This window comes from Neofelis nebulosa, chromosome 2 (genome assembly GCF_028018385.1).
Source record: "Neofelis nebulosa isolate mNeoNeb1 chromosome 2, mNeoNeb1.pri, whole genome shotgun sequence".
Lineage (NCBI taxonomy): Eukaryota > Metazoa > Chordata > Mammalia > Carnivora > Felidae > Neofelis > Neofelis nebulosa.
In genome coordinates this window covers 136,620,467-136,640,971 of record NC_080783.1, presented here as the reverse complement: position 1 = coordinate 136,640,971, position 20,505 = coordinate 136,620,467, and the positions used below count along the sequence as shown (strand labels likewise).

Genomic DNA, 20,505 nt, shown 5'->3' with positions numbered 1-20,505 from the left:
GCAGGAGACGGTCGGCAGTTCCGGGTCTTAGCCTGCGTGGCGGGACTCGCGGTGGCCATATTTGTTAAGGGAAGAGGACCCAAGGGAAGCGGAGAACTTTTCTTCCCTTCGCCTAATGTTTGCCATTCCAAACGAACTCTGAATTATGGCGGCTTCTGCGTCGACCCCCCACACGACTGACTTTCCAGCTGAGGGTCGATGCAGTTACTACGTAGAAAAGAAGAAGCGGTTCTGCAGGATGGTGGTGGCAGCGGGGAAAAGGTTCTGTGGGGAACACGCTGGAGCCGCGGAGGTCTGGTATTACCCTACCCTCTCGAGAGTTGGAAATAAGTTTCTTGGTCCGGCCCCTCGCTTCTGACAGATTTCTGCTGTCACCCTGGATATTCTAGATTTTCCTGTACTAAGCGCAGTCCTGCTCTCCCTAGGGAGCGATGATGAGTCTTAGTGAAGTGCAGTGGTTTCTTGTACTAAGTAGAGCAGCGCCAGTAGTAACCCGTTCATTTTGATCCTAACTCTTGGCAATACTAGATCTTAATTTTACTCCAGACCACCGTCTCTTACACTCCGCCCACCCTCCCCTTTCCTGAGGGGTAAAGGTAGTTTAGAAAGAATAGTGGTCAAAGATCCCAAGGTTTCACTAATTGTGTTCTGATTGTTTTGTGAGTGATAATCACTTCTTTGTGAATGCGGTTGAGAAACTTTTGAAAAAAATTTATTTATACATACGAGTCTTTAATTGTTGAAAACAAACTGATGGTTACCAAAGAGGAGATGGGTGAAATAGGTGATGGGGATTAAGGAGTGCACTTCTAATGAGCACCGAGTGATTAAAATAAAAACGTAAGAAATATTTATTTAGAGTACAATCTTTTGAAAGTAACATAACTGCTGAAAGGGGTAAGGAAAGATTTAAAATCATGTAAGAATTGGCTCTTTTTCAAATCGGTAACAGGAAGGGTACAATTTTGTTTGATAATACAGTTATACATATAATTGCACTGTCAAACGATATACAGTTGACCCTTGAACACGTATTTAAACTGCCCAGTCCACTTACATATTTAAAGATGAGATAAACATCCCTTGATCAAAAAATGGGATTTCTGATAGAAGAAAGTTTTGTTCTCACTCTGAAACCTTCTATTTCACCTTAATGAGACATCTGGAAGATGAATGCAGTTGGTGACAGTAGTAGAATATGACTAGATCCTTACAAGCTGATTGGTATTCCTGGAGAGGAAGGAATGTTGTTACTGGTCCCTTGAGGAAAGATTGCAAGATAAGTGAAAACACTTTGCATGACACGATTTGGTTTTCAATGTGGCATCCTACTGAATCTGTGATATATGATATAATGGGGTGTATGTTTCCATCTTTTTGTCTTAAGTATCATATGTAGTTGAGACCTCTTGTACACATTTTTACCCACTGTTTGTTGTTGTTTTCTTACCCACTGCTTCTTAACTGAAGGTGATTTTGCCTCCCAGCAGACCCTTGGCAATGTTTGCAACATTTTGGTTGTCACAACTGAGGAGAGTGTTCCTGGCACCTAACAGATAAAGCCAAAGATGCCGCTAAATATCCTATGATGCGGAGGAAGCCCCCACAAAACAGAATTACCCAGCCCAAAATGTCAGTAGTGCCAAGGTTGAGAAACCCAGTTTCTAAACCCAAATAATAAAAGTGCTTTTTTTCCCCCAATTCTATGGTTAGGCTTTGGGGAGTCAACGTAGAGTCTTCCCTTTTCATGGAGGTTGTATTTTAGAGTCAGCAAATAAGGAAGAATAATGCACAGTTTTTCAAAAAATATTGAAAAGTCTCTTAGCCTTCCCATGAAATTCAGTCATTTCATGGGTATACTGGGAGGCATTCAGAACTGAAATAAACTGAAAAAAGAATTGTTAATAACAGTGAACAGTTAGCATTTACTATATGGCCAACAACATGCCAAGCAGTTTTTTAAATGTACTTTTAATATTAGCTCACTTAATTCTTACAAGCCTTAGGAGGTGAGACATACTGTCATCTTTTAGATGAGGCAATGAGCCTCAGGTCATTGAGTTAGAAGTTGATAGATCAATCCTAGGCAATCCTACTGACCTATGGTTGTAACTATTACACTATCCTGTTGCATACAGATTCATAAGAATATTGAATAGAATTGCTAGCACTATTAATTCTCCTTTGGTTTTTTTCTAGCACATGTAGTTAAATTCACGTAACTTAGAAACAAATGGGCTGTGCTATACTGAAAACTTGCAAAGCCAGTAGGATTATGGCCACATACCAAATGGTTAAAATACCATATTTTATTGTTTCTAAGATAACTTCTTTTTCTCACATTTTAACATCTCTAAAATCAGAATGCACCTTAAAATCCATCACATGTTATATTTTAAATCGGCAGCAGATTTTTCTTTGGGGTGCCTAAAGTAATAGTGCAAATTATAGTCAGTGCTATTATAGATTCAAAGTTCCATAAGTAGACCTTCTCTATAACCTATTTGAAGTTATAAACCCTTGTTGTCCGAAGCAGTATTTGCTCATGTATACATAAACCAGCTATGTTGGAGATTTTTGTTGTCAAACTCTGTGACCTGATTTTGCCAGTGTTTTATTAATGTCCTTTTAAGGTTTCCTTACCTTGTTTTGGGAATGCATAAGCTTATGATTACACTGAAATTATATTTAGTATCTGTAAGCAACGAACGTGATTTTTTTTTATACAAATAAATACATCATTTTTCTTTATTAGGAAGAAAATGCTCGGAAGAGAATTCTGTGTCCTTTAGATCCAAAACAGTAAGTATGGGTCAGATAAGGGTTTTTCTATGCTAGAAAGATTAACTGTCACAAGTCTTATTTTAAATAATTTTCTCTTTAAATTTAGCACAGTATATGAAGATCAACTAGCAAAACATTTGAAAAAGTGTAACTCAAGAGAGAAGCCAAAACCTGTAAGTGTTTGATCAGTAAAACTGAGTGGTGAAATGTGTGGTATATAATGTTTATGTGTACTTAGTTGATTACAAATGTGAATATTTAACAAGGCTCTGGCCTCAGGAGACTTGAATGTAATAAATGCATTTGAGTATATATATAGACTATGAATCCACTTGTAGTCCTAATTCAGATAATAGAATTTTATGCAACAGGAGTGTCATTTAGAAAATAATTTCACAATTTATTCAAAATATTTATTTACTGCTTACTAAATTTATTTCAATAAAATATGGTCCCAGCCTTTAAGGAGTTTGAAAGTAAACTTGTAAATTACGGATATTATTTAATAAGTTCAATCAAAGAAGTAAATATGTGATAAGAGCACAGACTTGTATAAAACTTAAAATTATAGCCAAGGGGTCAAGAAAAACTTCCCAGAGAGAAAAACACTTGAGCTGAGTCTTGATTTGGCAAAGAAAAGGAAGAGGAGTCCTTCTAGGTGGAAAGAACTGTATGTGCAAAGGCAGAAATTGAGAAACTACATTGAGACTTTCAAGGAACTTGGACTTTATTCTGAAAGATGTGGGGAACTACGGAAAGATTTTAAGCTAGGGAATGGAATGGCCATATTTACCTCTTACAAAACTTTCAGAGCAGTGTGGATGGCTTGGAATTAGAATGACTAGTTAAAGGCTGTTGCTGAAATCCCGGTGGGACATGATAAGAGACTAAATGAAAGAGAATAGAAAAGGGTAGAGAATAAATGCAAGAATTATTTAGGTAGCAGAATCAATAAAACTCAGTGGCTAAAAACCAAGAGTTGGATATGTGAGTCTGAAAGTCAGTAGAGTAGTTAATTTGGAGGTCAAGTACATACAGGTTATAGGCCTTGGATTTTTAAGTTACCCAGGGTAAGAGATTAGAAGGGTGAGGGAGGAACTTGCTTATTCCACAGATATTAATTGAACATTTATGCCAGACATTGTACCAAGCACCCTGGCTATAAGAACATTACAGTCTAGTGGGAGAAAAAAAAATACAATATTGTCTATGTTAAAATTGATTAAGTACAGAGTGCTATGAAAGAATAAAGGAGATGAACCTAATCCTTTTTTGGGAGAAATAGGGGGTGAAAGAGATGGTGAAGGAGTCAGGAGGCTTCTCTGAAGGAGTATCACATATGAGACCTACAGGTCAAAGGAGAACCTGCCAGACAGGGAAAAAAACATATGTAAGGGCCTAGAAGTGAGAGAGCTGATAGCCTTGTCTGGGATTGGGCATTGCACATGACTGGAGTATAGATAGAATACAAGGGGAGAGCTGAGTAGAAGAGGAGATTCCAGAGGTAGCAGGTGATAGAGCATGAGACCAAGGACAGAACTATAGGTGACACTGACATTAAAGGGTGAGCTGTTCCCACCGTTTAATAAAAAAAATTAAAGATACTTATTATATCACACAAAAATACATAAAATAGAAGAAACCAGACCTAAAGCTTTGTAATATCTATATCTTATCTGCTTTTGGACCTACTGCTTCTCTGCTAAATAGCCGTATATAGTTGGTACTTTGTTGTTTTTTACTCTTACACCATACACAAAATTGACAACCTTCGGTCTGTATGCTATAGACAGGTGAAAACTTTAACAAAAATTACTAATGAGTTTCTTTAGACTATACACATTTATTCAGATAACGACTCACTAGAATATAAGATCCATGAGGACATAGAGATATTTGTTGTGTTGTCTGCTATGGTGAATCCTTGACACCTAAAGCAAATTAAGAACCGCAGTAGGTGCTCAGTGATTATTTTATTCCTAAATGGGAGAAAGGGAGGATGGCAGGTACAGGGTATGGGAAAAAGAGAAGTATCAGTTTTTCAGCTTAATTTTTGTGAGCTCTTCACATTAATAACAGTATTGTTGTGGTTTTGTTTTTATTAAGGACTTCTTTATTCAAGATATTAATGCAGGCTTAAAAGATGAAACAGAAATACCTGAACAATTAGTAAGTACTTGATTTAATATTTAATTTTAAAAGGTGTTTGTAAGCTGTCTCCACACTGGGAATAAGCTATGTTCCACTTTTTGTTTGGAATAAATGTTTTGAATTTAGAATGTATTTTTTCTATAGAATCCATATTATTAGTGATGGTTAGTTCCCAAACCAGCTCATACCCCATTCTTGTATATAGGTTCCAATTTCTTCTCTCTCTGAAGAGCAGTTGGAAAACTTAATTAAGAAATTGCGGAAAGCAAGCGAAGGTAAGTCTGCCTCCAGTTGCAAGTTAAAATTTTTGGAATAATTAGGTGCTTTATGAGTTGATACCAATGTGGTTTAAAAAATGTTAGTACCATTGTTCAGAGCCCTACGGTTTCATGTTTGGTTGCTTAAGCTATTGTGCTTATATTTGGCACAGGTTTGAACTCTACACTTAAAGATCAAATTATGTCCCATCCAGCATTGCATGATGCCCTTAATGACCCTAAAAATGGTGATTCTGCAACCAAACACCTGAAACAGCAGGTATGTTTAGGCCATAGTAACTATGCTAAAATTGGCCTTTTGTTCATTTGTCAAAAGCTAACATTCTTTCTAAATATAGTTATTAATGAGATTTTGTTTAGTTTATCTTTCAGAGTACAGAATCTTTCCATTTCAAAAATATGTGGAAACATATATTAAAAACTTTTGGCATGGATATGGTTCTGAGTACTGTGTTTTAAAAATCTTAAAGCAAGAGAAAAAAATTTAAAGCCAAACAAAAATTACCAATGTGCACATGCTGCCATATGTAGAAATTACCTTGATGTTTTCCCCCTTGAGCCAAATGTGTTTGCTCTAGTTTATAAAATAATCTTGTGAAGTTTGCAGGCTTCTATTTTAGGTAACATTGAAAAATTAAAGTTACTTGGTCCAAGAAGATGTTTTGTTGAGTTTGGAGCAGGAAAAGGAAAATTGTCTCATTGGGTTGATATTGCCTTAAAAGATGCTGAAAAAGTTCACTTCATCCTAGTAGAAAAGGTGACCACGAGATTCAAGGCAAGTGAAACCATGACAGTATATTAATAACCAAACTTTGCACTTTTCTTATTAAAAAAAAAAATAAGAAAGAAAGAATGATACTGAGAAACATGTCGTTTTAAGAAAATGAATGTTTTGCGTTAATTTGATGTAGCTTTTTATTCTGATTATATTCATGACCTAAACTGAAGGTCATTTTTTAATCTAAATTTTGATAGTCCATTGAGCTGAGTTCTTAAAACTATTTGCAGAGATAAGAAAATATGTGGAAAGGGCCAAGCTCAAGCTAGGAGTTAAAAGTCTTGGGTCCTAACCTACCTGTGCCACCTACTAACTATTCATTCAGTAAACATTTACTGAACATATCATTAGGCACCATGATAGACATTGAGTGGAAGTCAAGACAAGTCCCTACGCTCTATTATTTATATTTAGAAAGGAAAGACAAATGAATTATAGAGAAGTATCAAAATATGAAAAAAAACTGTACAAAGTACAGTGTAGGTTCAGAAGAGGGAGTGACATGTTTTATTGCAGGGAAGGGATGCAAATGGCTATACAGGAAAGGTGATGCCTGAGCTCTGTCTTGAAAGGAGAATCACATTTCCTAGATAGAGGGTTTAAGAAGCATTCTAGGAAGTATGAACAACATAACCAAATACCTGAAACAACAGGGAAACATGGGAACATTTCTCTATGATGGGAATGCATGGTTCCAAGTAGAGTTCAGTGGTGATGAGATGGGAGAGGAGGGCTAGACTCTGAAAGGTGTCATATTTTATGCCAAGGGAAGGCATTTGACTTTAGCCGGCTACATGCTGGGGATACAGGGGAACAAGTTTAGTTCTTGTCTTTGAGAAGCTTACATCTAGGGGGTAGACTTACGAGTATTTCGGTTCAGTTTGCTAATAAGCCTCTTACGATAATGGTGAGTACTAGAAGCCCTTAGGAGCATGAAGATAGAACACCAGCCTTAGTATAGTGTGGGTCACAGAAGGTTTCCTAGAGGAAATAACTGCTGAGAGGAGATTGAAAGAATATGTAAATGTAAAAGTTGGCGAAGAAACTAAAAGGGCTTTTTATTGTTTTGTTTTATTTTATTTTATTATTTTTAATGTTTAGTTTTGAGAGAGAGAGAGAGAGAGAGAGAGAATCCAAAGCAGGCTCCAGGCTCCAAGCTGTCAGCACAGAGCCCAACATAGGGCATAAAGCCACAAACCATGAGGTCATGACCTGAGCCAAAGTCAGACACTCAACTGACTGAACCACCCAGGTGCCCCAAGAAAAGCTTTTTAAATTTTTTTTTTTAATGTTTATTTATTTTTGAGACAGAGAGAGACAGAGCATGAACGGGGGAGGGGCAGAGAGAGGGAGACACGGAATTGGAAGCAGGCTCCAGGCTCTGAGCCATCAGCCCAGAGCCCGACACGGGGCTCAAACCCACGGACTGTGAGATCGTGACCTGAGCCGAAGTCGGACACTTAACCGACTGAGCCACCCAGGCGCCCCAAGAAAGGCTTTTTAAAAGTTCATCCTAACAGTACCATTAAAGATATAGCAGAAGATTAATGAGAGATTAATGATAAGATTAATTATCCAGTAATTCAAGTAAGACATGAGCCAGAGCTGAGGATGTTGCAGTAGGATGGAGAAGAGAAAAAAAGTGTGAGAAATGCTAAGTATTTGGAAGCAGAGAGACTTGTTGATTTATTAGTCATTAAGTATGAGAGAGGAGTTATTTCGGGTGACACCTTATGGCTTTAAGTGACTTGTGGTGCCTTTTACCCGAAAGAGGGAATATACAAGGAGAAGAGGAAGAATAGGTTCGGAGAGAGAAATGATGAATTTAGTTTTGAATGATTTTGCTGTTGAAGTAGAACTTTCTAGTTCACAACTGGGTATGTGCCTGGTGCTCATCAAAAAGATCTGGGCCACAGTGTAGATTTGTAAGTCATAGGCACATAGACATAGATCAGAATGGTGATTGTGATCTTTCAGAGAGAGTAAGCGGAATGAGCCAAAAATAGTGTATTATGGGCTAGCAAAGGCAAAGGAGCTGGCAAATAACCTTAAGTTAGTCACTTAACATCTTTGAACCTTAGTTCCTTCATCAGTGAATTGGGACATTTTAGAGTTAAAGGAAATAATGATACATAAAAATTTATAAAATTTTCAAGGCTTTTAAAAATGTATGATACTGTTTTAGAGTTTTCATCAAAGAATATATAATCTTAAATTTTTTAATTAGTGATTCTGTTTTTTAAGTATTAAAAAATAAGATGGGAAATTATTTCCTCCAAATTTTGAAAACAAATAGAAATCTTTTTAAATATAAAAAACCATTGTTATGATAATGTTATTTTTGTGCAGGTAGATGGCAAACACAGGAAGAAAAATTCAGTGTTTGAGAGACTTCAAATTGATATTCAGCACTTGTGTTTGAGTAAGTTGCATAACTTTCAGTTGCTCTACCATAAATCATAGAAGTTTCAAATTCTGAGGGTTGCTTAGAAATCCAATCATGCAGAACAGTGCTTCAGTGAAGACAAACTAAAATTAATGCGTTGTTAACATAAAATGTTATATCTAACATTTGAATGAATGTAAATTGAATTAGGGTTGGAACTTTTTTCCCTTTTTTTTTTTTTTTTTTTTTTAAAGAGAGCAAGCATGCAAGCGAGGGAGAGGGACAGAGGGGGAGAAAGAAAGAGAATCTTAAGCAAGCTCCACGCTCAGCATGGAGCCTGACATGTGGGCTCAGTCCCACAACCCTCGGATCACAACCTGAGCCAAAATCAAGAGTCAGACGCTCAACCGACTTGAGCCACTCAGGCACCCCAGGGTTGGAACTTTTTAAAATGGGGTTTCAGTATCAATTAGAAATGAAGTGTCATATTAGGAAAGAGTTTAAAAGTGCTGGGGCGCCTGGGTGGCACAGTCGGTTAAGCCTCCGACTTCAGCCAGGTCACGATCTCGCGGTCCGTGAGTTCGAGCCCCGCGTCAGGCTCTGGGCTGATGGCTCGGAGCCTGGAGCCTGTTTCCGATTCTGTGTCTCCCTCTCTCTCTGCCCCTCCCCCGTTCATGCTTTGTCTCTCTCTGTCCCAAAAATAAATAAAAAACGTTGAAAAAAAAATTAAAAAAAAAAAGAGTTTAAAAGTGCTAATAATATGTTCCTATATTATTTGTTTGTCTTGTTTAATTATGAGTCTGTTCATACCATACACTAGCCTTCTACCTATAATTAACATGACTTTACCTAAACTGTTAAAGAATTAAGGTAGTTCTTTGTCTAGCTGATGGCAAAAGATACTTCCTAGAAAGTAGCAAAGGAAATAATTCATCTCTCTGTAAGTCCCATTTTATACACACACACACACCCTTCAGTCCTACTCTTTGTTCCTTTCTGTACCTTTTTATAGTTTTTCATATTAATATAGACATGTCCTAGTAACCTCTTCCATCCCACTAATTAATACAGCTTTGTAAAGCAACCCAGCATTTATGTATAAATCACTGTATTTAAAATTATTTAACTGAGTATATTACTTTTCTAAAATTGAAAATTCTAGACAAGTTTTTATGGTAGGTGTTGAATTCTTATTAAGCATACTGGAAAGTAGCCTACCATATTTCTAAGTTTCTGTATGACTATTCTGTGCCCACTCTGTGCCCCCATTCCATATTGTAAACCAAAATAAGAGAGATTAATAGGGAGCAAATATCTACAATCTAGTTCACTACTGCCCTTTTAGAATTTGTACCAGTTGAAAAATCTCTCTCCTGCTAAACAATGACCTACCTAAAAATATAGCCACCATTGAAAATGTGAATCATATGGGCGCCTGGGTGGCTTGGTCAAGTAAGTGTCTGACTTTGGCTCAGGTCATGATCTGCAGACTTCCATACTTTGGCTTTTTCTTGATATTGAAAATAAAAGACTTAATGACACACTGAGAGGAATTAAAGGTAATTTTGAAATGAGAAGATGACATTCAGTTAGAGGACTTCTCTTCCTGGGGGCACGGTTGGAATTGACTATTCATCATTTTAGGGAAAGAGAAAGAACAGGAAGTTTCTGTTGAAAGAGTTCACCGGAGACATCCCCCCTTTGTTTTTTCTTCATTTATTGTTTTTCTTTTTTGGGCTTTTCTTAAACTTACATATGTGTGGTCAAGAGTCAAATAGTGCTACAAGTTCTCAAGTTTTTATAAAAACAGCACCAACCACTTCCTCCCTGCCATGGTTCTTTCTTTAAATCCAACCACATTTACATCTTACAGGTGAATTTTTATATTTATCTCAAGTGTCTAACAACAGGCTTTTGTTTTTGCTGCTCCTTTTTTTTTCCCAACCATTATCTGCTGGTTTTCCCCAGTGGAAGATAAAGATTTTCTACTCCTGCCCCGCCTCAAGTGCAAACACTTCCCATTCCTCATATTTCTAATATGCACTAAAGATTAAGTCATCATTTTTTTTTTTACCACAGGAACATGTATTAAATTACTTTTTCCTGTACAGTTTTTTGTTGTTGTTGATAAATTAATAATTTATAATTTTGTTTACTTGGTCTTTTAAAAATGTATTTGTTGTAATACATTCATCAAGTATTCTATTACTTTCCATCTTCCTAAAATAATTCTCCCCTGTATCCTTCAGACATGTTCCAATCCAGACTGGATGCCCTCTGTTCTTGGCGCACAATGATCAGCATTAAAACTCTCTTCAGTCTCATCCTAGGGATTTCTTCGACTCTCTGGATGGGAATTTCTTTTTCCATATTTTTTCCCACATCTTCCTCTGTCGAGTTACTCTTTTTTCGGGCAGAGCACCTCTTCCTATAGCTTCCTGAGAAACAATGCATTTGAGACCTTGCCTTGTCCGAAAATATCTTTTATTTTGCCTTACACTTGACTTTCCTGGGGATTTGTATTTCAAGGTTGAAAATCATTTTCCTTTAGAATTTTGAAAATTTATTCCACTAGTATTGTTTAAACATTCAGTGCCATTCTGAATCTTGTTCCCTTGTATGTGATCTGCTTTTTTGTTAAAATTTTATAGGCCCTTCTTTGTTGTCAGTGTTATAAATTTTCACAGGGATGTGCTTTCATGTGGTTATATTTTTGTCCATTGTGCTGGACTCTTCCGTTTATAGCAGAGGTTCTCAAGTGGAGGCCATTTTGTCCACCAGGGTACTTTGGCAATGTCTGAGACATTTTTGGTTGTCATAGCTGTGGGTATGCTGATGGCATCTAATACAGGCCAGAGAGCCTCCTAGACCAGAGGCCTGCTAAATATCCTGTAAGGTATAGAATAGCTCCCCACAACAAAATTATTGGGGCCAAAAAGTCCATAATGCCAAAGATGAAAAATCCTGATTTAGAGATTCTAGTACTCTCAGCTTTCTGGGAAATTTCCTTGGCATTCTTTCTTTCATGATTTTCTCTACACTACTTTCTCTTTTCTCCCTTTACATAAGAATTCCTATGATTTGGGGTGCCTGGGTGACTAAGTTGTTTAGGCATCTGACTCTTGGTTTTGGCTCAGGTCACAATCTCAGATCATGGGTTCAAGCACCACATCAGACTCTGCAGTGGTGGTTCAGAGCCTTTCTTCCTCTCTCTCTGCCTCTCTCGCATACTCTTTCTGTCTCCAAAAAATTTTTTTCTCATGATTTAGCTATTAGACCTACTGGGATGGTTTTCTACTCCTCTTGAATTCTTTGTTTTATGTCTTTTGGTCTCTTTTCTATACTTTCTAAAATTTTCCCAATTAATTTCTCCTATCATAGTTTTCATTTCTAAGATTTTTTTCTTTGAATTTACCTTTATTATATCTTGTTCTTTTCTCTTAATTGCCATATCTTACCTTTCTGAGGATATTAATAATGGTTTTTAAGAATTATTCTCCCTTCATAATCTGCTTTCACCAATTTGCTCTTTTCCATTTGTTTTGGTCTGTCTCTTTCAACTTAGAGGCTGTCCTTAAACAGCTAGTGCTCCTTGATGGTATGTTCTTTGGATTGAGGGACTCAGAACTCCAAGTCCTCAGGTGGAATTGTTGACTCTGAGCTCCACTTTGGGGTGATCTGCCTAAGATGTGATCTTTCCTCTTGGGTTGGTCAGATTCCACAGAGGAGAATCTTCTGATCACCTGCCTACAGGTTAAAGATCTGATTGCATACATTCTGGGACCCAGTGGGGAAAGCCATATGCACAACTCACTTATTCCTGCTCCTTTACCATACTTCAACTCTCAACTTCCTATTGTCCCTCAATCCACTGACCTCCTGATGCTCCAGAGAATTCATGCATAGTCTTCTACCAAGTGGGAATTGTAGCTACTCAGCTCCACTTCCAAGGTGCCTGATGCCCCCAATTCTTAAGCCTTTTGAAGATTTGTGGAATAAATTTGGTTAATTCGCAGCCTTTCCCACTTTTGTCTCCTTTTGACCTCTTTCAGATTTTGTGAGTTTATACCTTTTCAGAAATCCTTTAATTCTCATGTTGGTAGAGTTTTGGGAGGGAGCAAACCAGATACTTGTATTCAATCTACCATCATTTCCCAGAAGTTCATCTGTTCTATTTTCCAAGCCCAAAGAAATAGGGGAGAGAGGAAATGAGGTAATTTTCAAGCATAAAGCAGAAGGGCTTTCTTAGACACCCTTTCCCTTCACCCTAACTGATGGTAAGTCTCTTGAACTATCTTAATTTAAACTTCTATCTTCCCTGACACAGGCAAACTATTCCACTTGGTACCAATTTCTCCTGGCATGTAATATAATACATTTGAAAGCAAGCAACAGAAAAGTTGAATTTACTAAGTACTTCCATTGGACTGTTCCACTGTACTAGGTGCTGTGGCTGGATTTGTAGTGGGAAGCATACTTTTCATTTCGGAATCTTAGAAAAAGGAAAATGAATGGGGAAAAAATGGAGGCCATAACGAATGTAGTACGTTTTACTGCATTACCTTATGGACTTTTTTTTTTTTTTTTTTTTTTTTACTTTTTCAGGACTGTTATGAATATTTTCTTTTTTTCAAAATAATGTGAAAAGCTTAAGATAACGTTTTATTTTTGAACATGAAGATATATTTAAAACTATATAACATATAACACGGTTATAATATCCAATATAATATTTTATAATACATATTAATATATGTTTATCATGTGTATTATTTGTTCAAAATACATCTTCTAGCAGGGAGAGTTTTGAGTTCTTTTATCAATGTGTTAATAATATTTAGCAAAATAAGGCTTCTACAGAGGAAAGTCCTGGGTCAGTATATAAGAAATAACGTTGGCCTAAGAGTCAAGAAACTTTAACTTGAGAGGAAAGGCGAGAGGGAAAGAAAAGGGAAGAAAAGAAGAAAGAAACTTTAATTCTAATTCTGGCTGGTATTTATCAGGTCACTACATCTTTGAGTCTCTTATTCATCAGCAATAAAGTGAAGTTTTTGTTTCAGTCTCTTCACGCCCTAAAATCTAAAGGTTCAAATTGGTTCTCTCTTTCAGAATGCCATGTGAATGCCTTATCTCAGAAGAGAGCTAACTCGGTTCTCATTTACTTTTATTACAGACAAGATTCCTTTGCTAAGCAAAGAAAAACTACCCGTGGTAGGAATTGGAAAGCATCTGTGTGGTGTGGCAACAGGTACGTAAACATACTAATGATGTTTACATACTAGACAAACACATTAAGTTTTAGCTTTACATGGTCCCAAACATTGAAATAGCCTCTTGAGTAGTTTATACCACTTATGCTTAAACTCATTAATTTTCATAGTAGCACTGGCCCTGTGTTATATCAAATGTAGCATTTTCTTATTAATCTGCTCATTTTGGCCATTTGACAGGATGAATTAAGAGTTCTATGTGTAAATACTGAGTCATGAGACTTTGGGTTATATTTCAACCGAAAAGGAAACAAATCATTTATGGAGACTGTATAATTCCACCCCAGAAGCTACTGAGTTTTTTGAGGAGTTGCTTGGGAAGGATTCTGAAACCTCTCCCACCAGAAGATGGTTATGCACCAGGATTCTGGGGAAAATGAAAAAAGAAATGCTAGGTAAAAAATCTAAGATCTTATCTTAGCACTTAGATCTGTCAGGTGTAGCATGGTAAAGTAGAAAGAGCATCGGATAGTCTGGGATTCAGCTGTGCTGTGTAACCTTGGCAAATTACATAACCTTTCTGAGCTTTGGTTATCTTATCTGTAAAACAGGAATAATAACATAATTTACCAGGTTACTTACATGTGAGTATCTGGCGCATATTAGTATTCAACGAGTGTTAACTACTATTACATCTTCTTCCTGGCTCCTGCTGATTTCCTCATCTCCCATCCGGGGATCTTGGAGCCTCTATAAAATGTTACTCAATTTGGCCAGAAATGGCTTTGAATATTGTATATCTGTGTTGTCCTTCATAGTTTTTAAGAGGACTTTCATGTACCTTATCTCATTTAACCCTCAGAAAAGCCTCTAAAGTAAGCCAACTCTATCCTGGGGAGGAATAAAAGCACCCTCATTTACTCTTACCCATCTAACTCAAGTTTCTCCAAAGTATAATCTATATTGGCCATTTTTCCTTGTTCCACACACTTTCCCCTCTTGATTCACTCTATCTGAATTCTCCCTTCATCACTCTACTGTCTTACTGAAAAATCTCTGCTGCAGTTGCTTGCCCTTCTTAAAATTGTTTCCTTCTCTTTTGTGATTCTTCTTTCCTGATTCTTCCCCTACATCTATGCCATTCTTTCTGGTTTTCTCGTGGTCACCTTCCACTGCCTGTTCTTTAAATACTAATATTTGGACCCATTGGCTGCACACCTAATATGTCTTTCCCCTCAGAACTCTTCAATAGTTCCTAATACCTACAGCTTAAAGTCCAAGGTCTTTAACAGGACAACCTGCTGTCAGTGTGGCCTCTGCCTTCCAGCCTTTGCTAGTTCCTGCTTGCCCCTTTACTGGTCAGCAAATTAAAAGCCTGTATACTTTTCCCATGTACTGTACTGTGTCAATTTCTAATTTCCATAGTGTTTATCATCATTCCATCTGCATATCTCTACCTTATTGTATTTCAATTTGTTATATAATAGCTAATTTAGTTAACTATGTTTATCTAATTCTCCCACTGGGCTGTGAAATTTTTGAGCACAGGGAATGTGCTAACACAGTGGTTGGCATATAATAGAAACAGTAAGCATTTGAGTGAATGAATAATCTTGGCCACCACTTTGCTGTGTGTCCTTGTCCCTTTCTTTGGTGTGTGGCTTTGTCCTTTAAGTTCTTTGTAAAGGAGAGGTTGAAATAGATTGTTAAAGCTACTTCTGATTCTAAAATAACTTTATTCTTTTAATAGTTTTTCTGGGTATTCACATTTCTGAAAATCATTTACTTAGGTCTAATACAAATAAAACAGTGACTGAATATATTGTGTCAGGAAATAATAGTTTATGAAATAATAGATTAGCTATCCCTTTCTCCCAATAATGTTTGTCGACTTAAACTCATATATTGAATTAAATTTACTAGTAAAAAAATCACTTAATAGTCACTGGTGACATCTTAGGGTAATACAATTTTAAAATATTTATGTTTCTGATTGACTAAGCACAGCATGCCAGTCTAATCAGACAGAAAATATGGGTTTCACAGCATAATTTTGGGTCTTTCCAATATTGTCATCAGTATAGTGGTCTTCAGTGGGAAATAGTCTTACTCATCAAAAAATCTATTTGTTTAGCTTTTAGGTTTAAAATTTTCATTTTAATTTGGAGTACATTCACCTCTAAGTTTATGTGTATAATCATCGTTACATCGCAAAGCTTGCACACAAAAGGTACTCAGTAACTAACTGCTGAATGAATACATAAATACCTGTAAGGCTGCTCAGTGAGGCCTACTTTCCATAGTCTGACTCCCTCTTCTCAACTCTTCAGCTCATCAGCTTTTGCTGTGAACACCTTACATTTCAGGACTCACACCTAACATTAAATCTCAGCAGATGCCTTTCCCCTCAATTTTTTTCTTTGGGTTTTTTAAACTCAAAACTTTCCTGGAATGTAAGTGTAGATGAATAATTTTTTTCTGTATAAGTCATTTCCTCAGCTAGAGCAGGAAAAATGAGAGCCAGTTTAAGTAGTTGGACTAAAAGTTTTTACAAACTCTAGATCTTAAGCTTCAGACAGTTTTGGGGGGAAGTAGATTTTATGCAGAATAAGTCACCAGAGAAAATTAGATGCTAACAAGAACACAGCAAACATGAACAAATTGATAATTCATGGATGAATTATTACAAGTATAAAGCTAAGTAGGTTTTATTGTTGGGATTTTAGAAGCCATACTGCTGAATAAATGTAAAAAATACTTATTTTTAAAGATGATGTGGTTTGGGGGGGCCACATAATTGTGTTTGCAGATCTTGCATTACGATGTTTGGTTGAAACCTATGCTGCCAGTTGTGAGGAAAGGAATGAAGAACCTTTAGCCAAACGCAGAAAGAATGATAAAACAGACAAAGAAATTAACCCTTTGGCCAAGGAAGGAAATGAGAAAAATGTCCCAGAGAAGTGGACCCCTGTGGCTGGCATTGTTATTGCACTCTGTTGTCACCACAGGTGTGATTGGAGACATTATGTGGGCAAAGAATATTTCAGGGCTCTAGGCCTTGGAGCAGTGGATTTCCACTACTTCCAGCGAATGAGTAGTTGGGCAACTTGTGGGATGCGAAAAACATCTTTGGAAGCCTCCAACGTGACCTCAAAGAGAAAAGATAAGCACAGTGATGACAGTGAAGAGCATGACGATGGGGGATGCAGAATCACGGACGACAGCACTGAGAGTTTGCCTGGGTAAGTGACTACTTTGAAATGCACAACACTAAGGCAGAAATGTTTTGTTATTGCTTCAGGTTTTTTTTAGATAAGTGTTACCAAGAATCTATTGATGAAGATGCATTTTACCATCCAATTTTAGAATAAGTTAAAATACACTTTTATTGTGGCATAAATAAAATGTATCTTGGAAACATGGAACATAGCACCTAGTATATCATGGGTTACTTAGCAACTTTTATCAATAAATAGAAGTGACTACAATAATTTTTTCATAAACTCCTACAAATTTTAATGATGTTTTGTGTTTATTCGATTTAGGCTCCTTACTGTTGAAGAAAAGAAGAAAATAGGGCATCTTTGTAAATTGCTGATTGACCAAGGCCGAGTCGAGTATTTACAGCAGAAAGGTTTCAGTCCTGCTTTACAGTATTATACAGATCCTCTGGTGTCTTTGGAAAATGTATTGTTAACTGCTTTACCAAATCATTCTTCATCACCAGAAACAAGTGCTTAATGGAAAAGAAATTTTGAACATCTGTCTTCCACCAAAAAAAATTTTTTCAATTGTATTTTTATATTCATGAAAATATAATTTACATAGCAGATAATGTGAACTTTAAAAAATGTTGTAGCCTCATTGAACTTTGGTAATAGCTTTGATTTTTACTTTAGAAGTCCAGACATTGAGTTCACCAAATTCCCAAAGTAATTCTCTTCAGCAGGGCATCTTGAGTTATATTATCCGTCAGTATTCATAGAGATTGGTAAAGTAGTTGAACAGTTGACTTGGTTATCTGAAACACACATAACATATCAGTATACAACCAGCACACTAACTTTCTATTTGTATTAATTTTGGAAATTTTTTTCCTTGGTTTTATTCACTGCTCTTTAATTCTCAAGTTCAAGATGTAATGATCAATCATCAGTTCATAACAAGGGCCAATTTGAGAATTTGGTTTATGTATGGATTTTTTGTCCATTTAGATCTGGTAAGGATAATCAGTTGTGATTTTTTTCTAATGTAAACAAATTCAGAGATGTTCACAATTAATGAATTCACCTTCCGACTTCCAGAGCCATACCTGTATTTATGTATTAGCTGCATTTATCCATGACAAACAACAAAACTAAAGAGATGTTTTCAAGGGAAATAAGCTATTTCACTTCATTTTTTAATTGATTACCTAGTTAGAATTTCCAAAAAGATAAGATAAACCTCATTCACAAATTAAATTCAAATTTGCAGATAACTTCTGAAGTTAATTAGCTATCATATCTTTTAACAAGGACAGTTTTATACATAAAAGTACAGCTGTAAGTATATTCTCTCCTTTTGGGGAAAGTAATTTGGAATGAAGTGGAAATTAGATAATGAAACCAAAAACAACTTCACATTTAGGCCTCATTTAACTCATAAGCAGTTTCTATGCACAAGCAGATATTAAACTGAACCTATGGTAAGGACTGTTACTCTCTTCATATTATTCTTGAATTATTTCTGCCTTTACTTGTAAAAATTGTCTTAATCATTGGTACCTTTGCCAAGACAAAGATCTGAATTACTAATTTTAGATCCTATAATGATATTCTTAGGTAACTTTTTTATCCTGTAAATAGATCTATGATTACATGAATTCTAAATTAGAAGCCTAGCCCATTTTTAATCCCTGGCCTTTCTACTTTAATCTCCTTTGTTTTCTGAGACTGCCTAGATTCAGATCCTACCCTACCACCTCAGGGTATGACCTTGAGCAACTGCTTAATCTCTTTGTGCCTCAATTTTCCTTTTTAAATGAGGGTGAAGATAATAATACTACCTACCTCAGGAGGTTGTTGTAACAAATGAGATAACGTATGTAAAATGCTTAGAACAGTTCCAAGCACAATGTAAATACTCAATAAATATTAAGTGTTATAGTACTAATTCACAAATCTATTTTTAATAACAATAGGCAGGGTTGGTCTTATTATTTCTGCTTAAGTTGTAACCTTTATTCTCTTTTATAATTTTTATGCAAATATTGTTAAAGTAAGGTAGTTGGATTATTTCTAAAGTTAATTACTCATCTTCCCAAACAAAAGAACATAAATGAAAGTAATACATCATTCAATAATTTACATGAATTTACTGGATCAGGGAATGCTAATTTGTGTCTTACAATCTGTTTTGCATCATTGAACAATTTATGCCGAGAAATAAAAAATATTCTACAACAGGCATAATCTCAACTATGTTTCATAAAACATACATACACACACATAAGAGTTATACTGATAACAGCCCTGCGCCCATTTAACTTAATGATATGTTTCTGACAATGGTTCCAAGTACTTTATGCGCAGGTAAGTTTGTCGTTACACAAGCTATACGTGGAGATTGTTGTTTTCCTCGACCTTGTTTATTTCCCTTACTACAATATCCTAAGGAAGTGACTATGTGGGATATGTATATTGGTATCCCTTGACCTGCTGAATTTGCAGGGTCAGCAAACCCCTTCAGGAACTTTAGATGGATCTACACAACTGCCTCTTCCTGCATGTCCCACAACTATGTCCAATTTACTTCTCTTCCACTTCTACCACCAAACAGCTTCTACACTTCATTTCCCCACCTCAGCATCACCATCCATCCGGTTGCTCTAACCAAAAACAGATTAATCTTGGAGTCTTCTTTTTCTCATCATTCAGTCATCAGTTCTGTCCCCTATCTGTCTTACATAATTATACCCCAAACTAAGCCCCAAACTATAATTTTACTTATTTTCCTCCAATCTATTTTCTGTGCTATTGTTTCTATGACTTGCTGTCACAGATCAGATGACCATTTCCTAACATCCTCCACTGGATGTTGGTAAAAATGATTTCTTCTAGCTAAAAAACTCATTTGTTTGCTTGGATTACACTTATTCTCCAAAGTAACTATCTGAAGATAAATTTAACCTTTTGATTCAAAAACTTCACATTTAAAACAAAAAAATTTCACATTTTAGTGAATTATAAAACCATGATTTATATTACTCTAGTTTCAATGTTTTTATTAACAGAATTGTTTCTTTGGCTTCTTCTAATCTTGGTTTAAGTTAAAGGCTTTAGTTAAGTGATTTAATTCTTAATTATCAGAGACTACGTGATTGAAATTTATATATCAAAACCTCACATTTTAACTATTGGTTAAAATCTCTGTTCTCTTAATAGTCATCCCTAGGCAGAATATTGTGTTGCTATTTGTGGATTGTAGAAAGAAAAAAGAAATGACAGGGAAGGTAGGGTTCATGAGTACACAGAAATATATAATCTGATAGAATTAGGTAGTGAAGATTTAAAGACGCACATCTTCATTCATCTGGTTGTGCTTCAAGTGCTTAGCCAAAGAAATTTGTTTCCTGTCTCTACTTGAAAAATTTTCTGTATATTTACAATTTCTCTCCAAGCCTTTATCAAAATTGTGAACAGATTTGAATTTCATTTTTTCCCCTCCCACAATATATATATATTTTTTAAATATTTATTTTTGAGAGAGAGCATGAGCAGGGGAGGGGCAGAGAGAGGGAGGCAGAAGATCCAAAGCAGGCTCCATGCTGACAGCAGAGAGCCCAATGCGGGGTTCAAACTCACAAACCAAGAAATCATGGCCTGAGCTAAAGCCAGATGCTTAACCGACTGAGCCACCCAGGGGCCCCTCCTTCCG

General features: G+C 36.2%; 2 protein-coding genes across 6 annotated transcripts in view; one reads left to right on the top strand and one right to left on the bottom strand.

Moving 5' to 3' along the window:
• Positions 1 to 24: 24 nt before the first annotated feature.
• TRMT13 (tRNA methyltransferase 13 homolog) lies at positions 25 to 19,033 on the top strand. Of its 4 annotated transcripts, XM_058716432.1 has the most exons (11): positions 146 to 292; positions 2,756 to 2,802; positions 2,891 to 2,957; positions 4,891 to 4,953; positions 5,141 to 5,210; positions 5,366 to 5,472; positions 5,821 to 5,988; positions 8,341 to 8,413; positions 13,551 to 13,625; positions 16,397 to 16,829; positions 17,133 to 19,033. In XM_058716432.1, exons 1-11 carry the CDS (start codon positions 146 to 148, stop codon positions 17,326 to 17,328), a joined length of 1,446 nt encoding a protein of 481 aa, XP_058572415.1. In that variant the 3' UTR covers positions 17,329 to 19,033. The 4 variants fall into 4 exon arrangements, with proteins under 4 accessions (XP_058572416.1, XP_058572418.1, XP_058572417.1 ...); XM_058716433.1 differs by lacking the exon at positions 5,366 to 5,472 and having other exon boundaries at positions 25 to 292; positions 5,834 to 5,988; XM_058716435.1 differs by lacking the exon at positions 16,397 to 16,829 and having other exon boundaries at positions 25 to 292; positions 17,133 to 17,340.
• Positions 17,452 to 20,505, bottom strand: part of LRRC39 (leucine rich repeat containing 39) — a 32,277-nt gene continuing 29,223 nt past the window's right edge. For both annotated transcript variants that reach the window (XM_058716443.1, XM_058716442.1), the window contains exon 9: positions 17,452 to 17,608. In XM_058716443.1, the coding sequence (XP_058572426.1) occupies positions 17,553 to 17,608 (56 nt within the window). In that variant the 3' untranslated portion in view covers positions 17,452 to 17,552. The remainder of the gene's footprint in view (positions 17,609 to 20,505) is intronic.